Source organism: Cyanistes caeruleus, chromosome 1 (assembly GCF_971803275.1).
Source record: "Cyanistes caeruleus chromosome 1, bCyaCae1.hap1.1, whole genome shotgun sequence".
NCBI lineage: Eukaryota > Metazoa > Chordata > Aves > Passeriformes > Paridae > Cyanistes > Cyanistes caeruleus.
In genome coordinates, this window is record NC_141701.1 from 60892688 (window position 1) to 60906663 (window position 13976).

The window sequence follows — 13976 nt, forward strand, 5'->3', positions numbered from 1 at the left end:
AAGTGTCCAAAGGAGGGCAGTGAAGATGGGGAAGGGCCTCAAGGGGAAGCCACGTGAGGAGGAGCTGAGGTCACTTGGTGTGTTCAGCCTGGAAAGAGGACACTGTGGGGAGACCTCATTGAAGTTACAACTTCCTCATGAGGGGAAGAGGAGGGGCAGGCAATGATCTCTTCTCTGTGGTGCCCAGTGACAGGACCCAAGGGAATGACCTGAAGTTGTGTCAGGGGAGGTTTAGACAGGATATCAGGAAAAGGTTCTTCACCCAGAGGATATTTGAGCCCTGGAACAGGCTCCCCACTCATTGGTCACAGCACCATCCTGCCAGAGTTCAAGAAGTGTTTGTACACTGTTCTTGGGTACATGGTGTGATTCTTGGGCATGTCCAATGCAGGGCCAGGAGCTGGACTTCAGTGGTCCCAGTGTGTCCATTCCACTTCATGATATTCTGTCGTTCTGTACTGCAGAATTATAATAAGTTCATACTTCATAAGAAACTTAATTGGTTACAGAATTGAAGCATGCATGGCAGCATTCTGAAGAATAATCTGTTTGATTTATAGAGAAACACTTTATTGAATTTTGCAACTCTTTTGGACTGAAATTTGTGTTTAAGGCAATGAAACCACAATATATAGGTAGGTATTTCTTAATGCAGGCTATTTTTCTGGTGAATTTTGGCTAGAGGTAGATTTAATTCACAGATAAACCCCACATTTTTTTCTTTAATGTTTTTAACAGATGTTTATTCTCTTTAGATTGTTTAAATAATGTTAATGACTTAATATGAAAATAATTCTGTTTTATTAACATGGTTTTGGGTTTTTTCCTAGAACTGAATTTCTACCAAAAATGTTGGTGGCACAGATCTGACCTACAGTAATACCTTGAAAGAGTATGAATATTTCAGCAAACTGCCTCTTCAGTGGTTCCTCATTAGCATCTGAAGTGCATGCTGCTGCTGTTAATGGAGATAAGAGTACCCTCCAAAAGCTAATAGCAGGTAAATGTTTTCATTGTAGATGCATTTGGATTACTTCAGAACTGAAGCTTTTTGGGTTTGACTTACTGCTCTGATCTTTAATATATTTTTGATTTATTGATTATATGTGCTTCTAGAATAAATGTTGCCCTGAAAATATGACATTTTTTTTCTTACTTTTTATTACCTGTTTCCTTTGATTGGTACTTCTTTGTGAAGTAAAATAGAAAATTGGTAAGTTATAGAACCCCTTTCACAAAATTTGAAGTTCTGGAGAAGTGCTTTGTGCTGAAATACTTTGGCTGCAAATATTTATTTTTTTTAATTGCTTTTTTGGAAATTTGATAAACGTACTTTTACAGATAATTTATTACAGTTTCTGAAGTCTTGTCATTGTGTAGTATTTGTGAACAAAATGAGCCAGCCTTACTTTGATTCTGATAGAGTGGCAGTGTTTCTCAGGAGAAATTAAAGGTAGTGGGAAAGTCTAGTCCTATTGAATCTAAATTTAAAAAAGATAATTCCCATCCATTAAAAAGCTCAGGATTTTGCTTTCCCTTGCTCTCCAGGAGTGATACTACATTCCAGGTTAAGAGTTTTCAAAAGCAGTATATATTCTGTGTACCAAAAACAGTCTTGCATATATTTGGAAGGCTGCCATATGATAGGTGAAGACTTAGATTTTTCAGAGCTTCTGATTAAATGCAATTCCAGGTGATACTGAAGAAGTTCCATATGCTCAGCATTTTTTGAAAAATCCTATTCCCAGAGCTTAGCAAGGGTTGAAGGACTGTGAAATAGTAAGAGGCACCATCTGTATTTATGCCACTTACTGTCAGTTTTAATGTGTGTGAAGAATTTAATGTTAATAGCATGAAACCAGCAGTCAGGGTTCTTTATATATCTTCTGCTGACCTGTGTTGAAGGCAAGGTGAAGACCTGTGTGGATCTGTTGTCCAGGCTGTACAGAGAGCAGCAAGGGGCTCTTCTTTACAAGGTGTATCTAATTTTGTAAAAACATAACTAGAACCGATTTGACTCCAACAGGAACAGGTTTGAGGGAACGGATAGAAGGAGGGAACTTACAGAAGCTGCACTTGTTGAAGCAGTTATTTTTTGTTGGACCTTCAACTTTATTTTGTCATATGATGGTTCAAACATATAGTGTTTGCATTTAATGCTATCTGTTTGCTCTTTTTAAAAACATTTTATAAACAGCAGATGATACAGAGATACTTCTAGAAATCTGTGAGATTCAACTACAAAGTAGCTTTAAATACCTGGGTTTCTAAATAACCCTTTTGCCTGCATGTGGAGATGGAAAAAGGTCTTGGCTTTCAAATCCTGAAGAAGCAACAAAGAGTTTTTGCGAACTTCAGCGTGTTTTTGTTAATCTCAGCCAAAAGACATATTTTTGAAAACACTAAGGAAAAGGTATTTCTTGTTGCTGGTACATCTTTTCAAATATACCACAAAACAGCCATTAGAATCAGTTAAGGAAATTGCTCTTCTTTTAATGATGATTATGCAGTAACAAGATAAAGATGCTATTTTACTTCTGCATGGGAGAGAAAACTGCACAATCCTTGTAGCATTTGCTGTACTAGCAAAATTTGGCTTTTCTGCTTTGCCGTGTTTTTACAGGATATGACACAGACCTTACTTTTGCCAGAACTGGACCAAAAAGGAAAAAAAAGCAGAAAAACTTCACATATTGCCTAGCAGAAGAAGAATGCATTAGAGTAATATTTTTAGCTGTTTACCAGTAACTGTTGAAAGTATAACTTGATGCCAGAAGCAAACTGAGCGATCGGTGCTATTCACTGATTTTCTAATACAGCCAAGTTTTGCATATCTTGGATACGTAGCTAGTGGTGGATGCAGTGATGAAAAGTCTTGACTTTCTCCTCCTTTCAGGGAGGACCTTTTACCCCTAAATTCTTTATTACTTTCCTCTCCATACTTTACTTCTTCAGTTATTAACATAGGAAGGGCATAGATGCTAGCCAAATGGTCTCTTAGAGCAGCCCCTCAAACCTCTTTGGTGGTTTTTCCTTCTGCCATTTGTAGCTCGGGGGAGCTTGTGTGGCTGTATACAAACATACATGCTTTATTTGCATATAATTGGAGTATGGATGAATTTTAAAGGAACAGGTGTTTGAAATAATACAGCATGTTCTGGATGTTGTATTCTTTTTGACACCCTGTGCCAGAAAGAGGCACAGACAGAATCAAAGGTAAGTAGAAAATTTATTTAGAGAAAGGGGGCTTTGGAACAAAGTGTCTCTGTATGTTAACTGCTGCTAGTGCTTAATCACAGGACTTTCTAAAAGGCCTGTGGATTAAATACCATGAGGTACATGTCACGTATTACCAGTGTTGTAACAGAAGTGTGCTTACTGTTTACATTCCATGAGTTGTCCTGTACTGTATCATGTTGTTTTAGAGTTGTATGTTCTTGGGCTTTGGGAAATGCTCACAGTATTTTCTTTCCTGTGTTTTTACACAACACTGAATATGTCTTTAATTAACAATTCTTCAGCGTTAAAATCCGTCTGTATGATTTTGATCCTAGGGAAAAAAGTGAGCAAAAGTTAATTTTGTATTTGGAGGATCATTTTCCATTTTATACTTTGGGAAGAGGCATCTAATTGTTTTAATTGTTTAAAAGAACATAATAATGATTACAATAGTCATTTTACTGAAGTGTCTGTTCAGTCCAGCTCCTCATTCTAAAACCCTTATCATGCACTGCTTGCATCCTAATGCTTCTAAATCTCAGATGTGATGTTTCACTGTAAATTTTAACTAAACTATGGGTGACAAATATGCGGTTGTGTGCTATTGTTTGATCCTCCTCTCTATTTCTCTCTTGCCTGTTATACATTGTGGGAGGTAGAATAAATCTGAGGTGTTGCAGCAGGCAAGATTCTTTCAAGTGAGAAGAAATTTTCTATCCTTTAACAATTAGGGAGAATTCACACCCTCCTGCTGCCCTTTCTCCTTTTCTGGTTTGAAAAAATGCATAGAGATGTTAAGAGTCTGATAGGACTGCTTGCATAGAGTGTGAGGAAGTGATGAAGTACAGCTGTGAGAGTTAAATTTTGGACTTGGGACCTGGATTCTGTAGTGTTCATGATCTCTGTTGGCAATAAACTTATGGAGTGCATATTCTAGTGGTCTGAAGACTTTGTTTCTAAAAGGGGATTAACAAATTCCTTTATTAGGCAGGTATGTGAAGAGAATTTATTTTTGCCAAAGCACTTATTAGGTACGCTAATATGCGGACGTTTTGAAGGCTACCTGTGCTTTCTTGATTGCAGAAAATAGCAATTTGCTGCAGCTGTGAAGTTCACAAGATCTGTGGCTAGTGACTTTCATCTTCTTAATCTCCTCTTAGCAGCTGATGGTGATATAGAAGCTCAGCCTGAGTGCAAAGACACCCTTTTAGGGAAGAGCTCTTTTAGCCATTCTAAGGGCCTTACGGAGCCCTGGTAAACAGCAGGAGAAAACCTACTGCTAGCTAAAGATAGTTTCTTTACCTTAAAAAACAGTGCAGGAGTGTCAGGCAAATTACTGGCATCTAATTTTGAAGCTCTTGCTCCTTTTTCCCTCAGACTGTATGCAGTCATGGAAACTCCTTGTCATCAGCTACATCACTTTTTGGGAACTGAAAATGAAGATAGGTATCTGTTGCTATACTTAGTTATGTTGCACTTGAGCTTTAGGCCATTTTTGCTTGTTGTTAGTCTCTAAGTCATATATATACATGTGTATATATATCCCCTAACATTCTGTAACAGGGAATTGGAATTTGAGAGAAAGGTACTGGTTTTGGACACTGCCAATTTAAGAACCAATGTTATCTGAGCATAAACCCATGTGCTTGTGTCTTATTGGAAGAAATGAATGTTTATGTATCTCTTAATACATTTGAGTGTTCAAGTCCCATCGGCTTCAAGCAATTTAAGACACTGTTTAGGTTATGTTAGAACTTAGTAGTGAAATGTGGTTTAGTGATGTCTAAGTGACCACATTGAACTAATACTGGAAGAGCACATGACTGTACTTAGTTAATTAGAGAGTCTGGCCTGTTGGTTTGGAACAGTGACATGTTAAATCATGCTTGTTACCACAATAAATGCAGAGGAGCTGGCTAAACAGCAGTGTAAATGTTAGTGTTATAATGCAAAAAGGTGTTCAAAAGCCAGTCTGTTCCTGAGAAATCTAGATATAGGTCTGCAAGAAGTAGAAGACTTCTTGCAGGGTTTTTTGGGGGGTTGTTTGTTTGTTGTTTTGGTTTTCAGTAAATTGCTAGTGGCATAAAAATTAGTTAGAAAACCAGTGGGTTGCCAAGGTAAAGTGGCAGTCAGAGAAGACAAGGCCACAGGTGAAGAATAGAAATAATTTTACTATATCTGCGTCACAGAGGAGTTTGGAAACGTTCTTAAACTTTTTTCTTGCAGAGCAAAAAGATTTTTCTTAATGCAAATCACACTTTCAAGACAAAAAAAAAAAGTGTTACAGAATGAGTCATGTGATTGACATAGTATTCACTCTATAGTTTTAAAGGAACTAAAAATGTACTGAGTGAGTAAATGAGTTCTCTGACTAGCAGCATCCTACTTGACAGTGTTTTTTTTAAGTGGCTTGATTGGTAGGGAATTAATTTTAATTCTTGATATTCCCCTTGATTCATATTTAATCCACGTGATTCTTCTTCTGGGTGAATCAATAGAAATTATAATTAAGAATAAAATTACTGGATATGTAGATAAGTATAATATGCTGGGGGAGAGCAAAGACTTTGTGAAGAAGCAGCATGCCTCTGCTGGAGTGCTTTTGAAGCATCAACAGTCATGCAGACAAAGGAATAATTAAAAAGCAAAACTAACTTGCCTGTAAAATTCAGTGTTCCTTGGGTAATTGTAGATAAGTTAAAGGTGCTTGTCTTTATGTGGTGACATCATGGAAATATGAAACTTTATAGTGAAACTGCTTTGTTTGGAGGGTTTTTGGACTGTGAATAAGAATAAGAATGTTTTGACTTTTTTGAATAGGATCTCATATTACTGCCTTACTAACCTTATCAATTTAATAAAGCTTGAGAAGTATTTCAGTAGTTTCCATATGGTAAGGCACCCTGAAGTAAATAATGGTATTGATGTAATATTGACATTTATGCTTTTAAAATAAACATTACTGTGAGTAGGCTTCAAATTTTGTTTTAGTTACAGTGTTTTTATGTTTCAGGAGGTCTATTTGGTTTCTGTGCTATTGTTGATATTTTTGAAACTAATCTGTGCAGCCGAGATCCATATTACTTTTTGAAAATTATTTGTAGTTATGCCACTGCAGAATGTTACTGGTGATAGGTATATTTATGGAAATAATGTTTTCTGAATATACTTTTTTTTTGCAAATATATTTTGAAATATTCTGTAACTGTCAGTAAAAGTAGGATAAAATGTAATAACTCTGAGTTTATCACATGTTCCATTTTTTGTTCACACTAGATATATTATAATGACATACCTGCTGTTCATATTATAAGAAGATGACTTTTTTATTAAAAAGCACTTTTTTTTTTAGCTATATACTAATATACTTTACTGGTTTAAGTGGGCGCTTTGTTTTGGCTTTTAGGAAACTCTGAGCTGAAAGATAAAGAGGACCAGTTTGGAAGAACTCCACTTATGTACTGTGTGCTGGCTGACAGGCTGGACTGTGCAGAGGCATTGCTGAAGGCTGGAGCTGATGTTAACAGAGCTGATCGCAGCCGAAGAACTGCTCTCCATCTTGCTGCACAAAAGGTAATTACTTTATAAGTGCTTGCAAAGTAAGGGTTTTCACCACAGCTGTGAGGTGGGCTGAACCTGGCTGGACATCAGGCACCCACCAAAGCTACTCTATCACTCCCCTCCTCAGCTGGAAAGGGAAGAGAAAATATAACAAAAGGCTCATGGGCTGAGATAAGGGCAGGGAGAGATCCATCACCAGCTCCTGTCACAGGCAAAACAGAGTCGACTTAGGGAAATCAGTTTAATTTATTACCAGTCAAATCAGAGTAGCATAATGAGAAAGAAATGCAAACCTTAAGATCATTTTCCCCACACCCTTCTTTCTGGGCCTAATTTAACTCCTGAATTCTATACCTTAGCCTGCAGCCAGTGGTCATTTCATTATTGTCTGTTTTTCCTTCTACAATCTCAGTCTATTGTACTGTCCAGTTATATTGTCCCACTGAAAAAGTGCTAAAGGAAGTATTCAGCAATAAAATAAAAGGTAATTGAAAGCGTAACTTTAGAGCTGCAAGAAATTTTGAGCGTGGTTAGGCCTGGGGGAAGTATCCACAGTCTCTCCACAGGACACTAAGCAGGCTGCTGATGGGGGGGAAAAAAAGTGGGGGAGCAGCTTTGGCTGCTAACCAAGACATTTGAGTTCATAAATTGTGGAAAAGACTCCACAGAGAAGAGTAGAAATTCAAACTGAAGGAAACAGCCTTTCTTTTACTATTTCAGTTTTTATAGTTTATAGTTTGTTTAAAAGTGTAACTCAGAAATTAACACTTTTTTGTCTGTGTTTGCTGTCTTTTGATACCAGAGCGTCTGTCATGGTTTTCATAGCAAACCATTTCTATATATATCTTGTCACCTGTTCATAATTGTTCACATTTTTCTGATGTTTTAATACAACCTGCAATTTTTTATTATTTTATTTTAAATAGGTTTACATAAAGGCCGCTATAGTATGGTCATGGTATTCAGTAAGGAGCAGTTAAATAAAACAACAACTTGGGAAGACTATAATAAGGTGATATTCTCCAGGTGCATTTGCATGGGAGTCCATAGGGACTGTGTGGCATGTGGTAACACAGAATAACACTTTATTTACCTTGCAGGGAAATAAAGTGTTGTAGGTTGTAGTTGATTTGAAATAGGCTAATTCATGTGCTTGGTTACATACCATTACACTCACATGAAGATAATTCAGTGATCATCGTAACCTTGTTTCCGGGATTAATTTTGTATTTCTAAGGGACCAACCAGCTTACTGTGCATGTTGTTGTTTCAAAGATAGGTATTTAATAAAAGCAGCAATGTCAGAGACTTTAAAAATTGCTGTAACATACTTTACTTGCCTGGTATTCATATAGGCATTCAGATTTTATGTGATAGACACATGAACATTTTAACCATATTAAAAACTTAATTATAAAAGCTATGTTTTCCCCAGATTATTAAAATACATTTTAGCATATCGAAACAATATAATGTCTAAATCTTTGTCTGAATGTTCATATTGTGGATATTTTTATTATAGCAATTAAAGGCAAGAGAGATTTTGCCTTGGTGTAATATCCGCTAACTGCATGTGCTTTCTATTTCCTTTACACCTTGCTTCAATCCTGAAAGTGCAAATTTTAATATGGGATACTTGGACCATCTTAGATGTGTTTTCAGTTGACAGTGCAGATGAAAAGGAAGGTAAAACAACATGAGATAAAGACTGTAGCGGTAGATTTTATGTAGTCACACTCCTACTGTGTAATGTACTAGATAGATGTGATTCACCCCATAGCAAGAAATGGTCAGGAAACAGCCCTTGCAACTGCTTTTTATTTGCCTCTCTTAGCTGTCCTTTAAAATTCCCTTCTGTGTCTTCTGAACAGTCACTTGGTATTGATGCCAGCTTATGAAATGAGCATTTCATGTGTGTAAAATTTTGTCTGTAGTCTTTCCATATTAACATTTTAAGATCTACATCTCTGTCACTAGTGTCTCCTGAAAAATGCGTAAAATTAAAATTCAAAACAACTTAATGTTTCATGCAGTTTTGGCTGGTTAAATAATGCTTTGCATTCTGCTTATTTCTTGCTGATACTTTTGGTTTATATTCTAACTTTTTTTCTCCCAAAGTAAAATTTCTAAGTACAGTTGACTTTCAGATAGAAAAAGAAACATGCTGTGAGATCGCTCATTTCCAGAGTTGTTTTGTCCGTTGGTTAATTATGAATATACATATTTACCAGGACCACTGTATTTTTTTTGTTGTGTTCAAGCTTGTGAGTCAGTAGCTGTCCTGTGCTTCATCAAAAACAGATTCACATGACTTTATGAATACCCATTAATTGGTAGTCACAAGTACAAGTTGCTTAAAAGGACAGTACTTGGATATTCAGATTCATAAATTGTACTGGTGTTGCATCCTAATTTTCCTTTTCTTGGGAGAGAGAAGCTAAGGTTTACAGACCTTTACATTCAACCAGGGAAGAGGTAGGAAGAAAAGACACTTCTTTCTACACGGATGCTAACTAAAGCAGATGGAGCTAAAATGAAGTAAGGTTTCCTGAGTCAGAACCTTCCTCTCTAAATACCAGGATTATTTTTGCTGTTCTTTGCTGTATCTTTGAAGGGCTTTTTGGGACACCTTGCTCCTCAGATCACAGCAGACAGATATTCTGGGGGCTAGAGTTTGTTGCCAGAATATTTGAGACTCCTTGGGTCATCATTCTAGGAGCTGTCTTTACGTGTCCCTTTGTGCTTGTTCCTCTGAAACAGTCTCGCAGCTGATTTGACAAAAAATTGTCTCTGCTGCCTTTCTTTGGGAATCATAGAACAGTCTCAGAGGCAAAGAGTTTGTGAGAAAATGCTCTTCTAATGCCAAACAGAAGCAAAGATTTAGTCATCTTGGATTGAAGAGAGCTGAATGTCTTCATTCATGTGTTTGGATTCAAGATGGTGTCTCTCCTATTAGTAATCCTGGTTATCATAAAAACAGTTGATTATGTTCTGTGCAGGATGAGATGAGACTATTGCCATTTTTCTGTCTTGGGATTTCACTGTAAGAGAACTGCCAGTTCATGTCTTTCAGTCCTAGTAAAATTGCTTCTGGGTTTTTTAATCCCTATAATAGAACAAACATTCAGAAATGTGGCATTGACCTGAATTCAGTCATAAATCATCAGTATTAAGTAAAATGAATTAGGACTTCGGTTGCTTTTCTTCTCTAGGATGGATTTCTGGTTGGGTAGGACTTAAATGAGCAACTGTAACACATCATGCCATCAACACTTGCATAGCTAGCTCCTGACTCAACTTGTGTGAGTCGCAAACCTGGCTGTACAGGGTAAGTGTGTGAATGCATACACATATGTACATATCAGCTCTACATTATATTTTATTCTTAACATTCACCTCTTGGCAAGTTTTATGCCTCCGGCTATTGTCTTCAGAGCAGGAGACAGCCTTATGCTTCCATCATGCTTGTCATTGCTGTTACATAAGGAGTTCATTCTGTAAAAGCATTTCTTCCAGTCCTTCAAAATGCCAGCAATCACATCCACTGTTCAAAATGCAGATTCTTATGTGTTGATAGTACAGAGTTCTTCTGAAATTATAGGTAAAGATTTCAGCACTATCCACATGGTCATATAAAGCATTATCTGATGTGATAGTGTCACAATTGTTCCTTAATCCTTTTTCTGTTCCTAATGGTACCTCTAAGTCCTTTTGAAGTAGTTACTTTGTTATTTGCAGTTGTGTAGTTGATCTCCTCCCCATATTCTGGTGCGCTCCAAGTGCCTTGGCTTTGTTTCACAAAGCAGTACCAAAATTTTTGCACTGGATATAAAAGCAGGTCATAGTCTCTACCAAAACTATTTCTGATAGCATACCTAGGCAGACTGGCCAGTGCTCTCACATGTTCTTTCTGTTCCAAGGGTTTCAACACAGGTAAGAAGTGAAGGTGATTTGATGATTTCAGTACCTCTGTCTAGTGGTGCTGTTTTAATAACCAGGCCCTATCTACTAGTTAACGAGGAAACTTATGTCTTGGAACTTATCGTTGCTGTGTTATCCTGGTCTTGCCATGCTTCATTCAAATGGTTTTTGTCACTGGAGCATGTGTACAAAGCAGCAGTTGGGTGCAAAGCTGTCAGGTTCTCATCTGTTCTCATCTCAACAAAAGATTCTTATAATCTCTCTGCCTCACACTTCACTAGTGACATTCTGGACTATTTTCCAGAAGTAAGGCTTAGGATATTCCCTTATTATCCTTGTCACCTTTCTAAGGCTAAGCATTCCCACACCTTTGTTTTCAGAAAGTTCCTGAAATTAATAAGGCAGGAAATTTTGGCTGTGCTATTAGAAACGTTCATGGTTTTTGAAAAGCACCTGTGGTTAAATACAGATATGATAACCTTCAGTGAGTGGGTGCTTCATGCTAATAATTGTGTTCTTAATGGTTAGTCTTCTGTTTAGTGATGGGCATCCTTTTAATAAGCAAGTACTACAGCTCTTAAGTTTTATACGTCTGTTGGTCTGAAAAAGATTTTTAGCTTGAATAAAGAGATAGTTTAATTTTCTGGGTGCTTAAATGTAACAAGTATATCTTCTTTCAATGTAAAATGATATGGTACAATGCAATGTGAGATGATGGGCTGAGAAGAATCTCATGTAATTAAAAATCTACATTGCAGACATTTACATATAAGCTAGTCATATAGATAACTTAAAAGTAATGCACTTGAGGGTGCAGTCATTCACCCTAAAGTGAGATGAGTACTCTAGGGCACACTGACTAGCTGATTCTTTCTTTTGGGCATTTGTCTAATGGAGGTTTTTGTGTTGTCAGTGTTGTAATTGTGACAAATTAATCTCACCCAAGGCATAAATTTTTTTTAGCAACTCATTTTACAATTGTCCTTGACATGATCTTTCATAGTATCTGTCTTTTTTTCATCAGCCTTATGATGAAGATGATTCAGTCTTTGTAGGCAGAAGGCCATGTAAATTAAGTTACTTGGTGTTTTTCCTTTCAGATTTTCTTTTGTTCCACTCCTTTGCTCTCTCTTTTCAAATGGACAGGTCTCACAAGCAATTTTGAAAGGGTGCATGTCCCTTAAAAAAAACAAGAAAAGGGGGAGGTCAAGTCATTAACTTCATAAAATTTAAATTAAAAGCAGTCAAACAAAAAAACCCTCAAAAATCCAAACCCACCAGAAAATGATACAAATTATTGCAGGAGTGCACCTGCAAAGATTGCCATGGGAGTTTCAGAGGGTGGTTGTGACTTCCTGAACACGGATGTAATTTACTGGGAACTGAAACTGTGACTGATTGCAACAGAAGTAGAATCATTAGCATAATTTGCCAGTGATTTTGCACTGAGGAATTGTAGTACTACTGTATGGGTACAGATTGTTTAAGTTTGTAGAATTTAGATTATTGTGAAATAAACATGCTGTGGGGATTTGAGTACTGGGATTACAGTTTAACAACAGGCATTCATTTTCAGTTGTAGGCATTTTGCATTTGTAGCAATTTTCCTCTAGTGTTAAATTGCAACTTTTTTAAACTACCCACATGTGATACTTATGAATGAAAATGTTTTTGCATACTTAAAATACCTGTATATGTTTTGTCATTTATCTTTCATTAAGTAATTCCAGTTTAATTTAAAGGGGGGGGGGGGGGGGGGCGGGGTTGGGAAGCAGGCCTGCTTCTTTCAAAATTTCTCACAGGGAGTACTCACTAGCAATCTGTTTACTTTGGGGAGTAACCTACCTGAATCTTTCTGAATACTTTAGGAACAGCCTTCTGTGTTCATAGGGATAGAAGAAAAAATTCAGTATTTTTTGGTTGGTTTCTAATATTATGCACTTAAAATAATCTATCAGGATGCTGAAATGTCAGGAGGATATTAATTTTGTCTTCAGGAAGATGAATACACCCCCAGTGGGAAAATGTGACTTTAGAAGCGTTAAATATTGCGTAGCTTATATTATTTATTTGCTGACATGGTTGTTGATAAATAACAGTACTTCCAGGATCCAGTTAGGAATTCTGTGTAAAGTAAAAGGATATATTTTAATGGTCTTTGATTTTTCTTAAACTAGAAAAAATGGTTGTTCCTGTATACTCAGCAGTAACAGTAAAGGTGAAGTAAAAAAAGACAGCCTGTGGCAAGCATTAGACATGGTAGAAAATTAGAAACACAAGGTAGTCTTTAGTTCACTTATTTTATGAAAGTTTATTCCCAAGTCTTATCTAATGAGTACAATTAGGTTAGTCCAAGAACTGCAGAAACAGAATGTTTTTTCCCTCTTTCTTGAGCAAACAAAAGGTGTTTGTATTAAAAACTCTTGAATTAACTTGCCTGAGAGCAAGTTTATACATTTTTCCCTCATTACCTTTTCCAAGATGTATTTCCTAGAGCTGTAGTCTCTCAGATCTTTCATAAGGCTTTATTTGATCTGTATAAAAGAGCACATGTGCTTCTAACTTTCTTTTCCAATCTATATAATGAAAATAAATGATCGAGTCAGAGACAATGGCTGCCAGTTCCTGTTCTTTTTATCCTCAGGCCAATAACCTTTTATGATGCTCCCCCTTAAGTGAGAGCTCGTAATGAGTAATATTAATTCTATGCATGTAGGTTCATGAAATGTGGATGAGCTTTACATTCATTCTGTGACATTTTCATGGGAATGTACAATTTGATTAAATGTGAGAAATTTGAACACACCAGGATGTGAAACCAGGAGTGTTTGCTGACCTGCCAGAAGAGGTGATTTTTTTGACATGTGGGACTGTAATTTCCTCTGTGATTAATCAAGCCACAGAAAATAACCATAATACAAATGTTTTCTTCACTTTCCCAAACAAGGAGTTCTCTCTAGTGAATGCAGCCTGAAGTTGCTGAAGGGTGGAAGGCAGAGTAGTTCCTTGTGTGATTTGTGTGTCTTATACTGCAGAAGCTGCCCTAGATACCAAGGGGTTAGTACCATCCACGGCCTTCCCAACCCCTTTTCACAGCTGTAGCACTGCTCAACAGGCAATGAGTTGACAGAAAATTAATTCTACAAAAGAACAATTAATTTTCTGCCTATTTAACACAAGGCCCCATGTTCCCAAATGCTTTTTGCTATTTGTTTTGATACTGCCATTGATCTCCGCTGCAAACCCTTATTGAAATGGTTAAAAATAGCTACAGG

At 36.8% G+C, this 13976-nt stretch overlaps 1 protein-coding gene across 4 annotated transcripts in view; it reads left to right on the forward strand.

The window, feature by feature from the left end:
- The window catches only part of INVS (inversin), an 86305-nt gene that overhangs the window by 2966 nt on the left and 69363 nt on the right, over positions 1-13976 (forward strand). For 2 of the 4 annotated variants that reach the window (XM_023921702.2, XM_086895136.1), the window contains exons 2-3: positions 831-1000; positions 6626-6792. In XM_023921702.2, the coding sequence (XP_023777470.2) occupies positions 895-1000; positions 6626-6792 (273 nt within the window). In that variant the 5' untranslated portion in view covers positions 831-894. Of the gene's footprint in view, positions 1-509; positions 636-830; positions 1001-4417; positions 4666-6625; positions 6793-13976 lie in introns of those variants that run through there. The other 2 variants (XM_086895142.1, XM_086895145.1) reach the window with 2 other exon arrangements.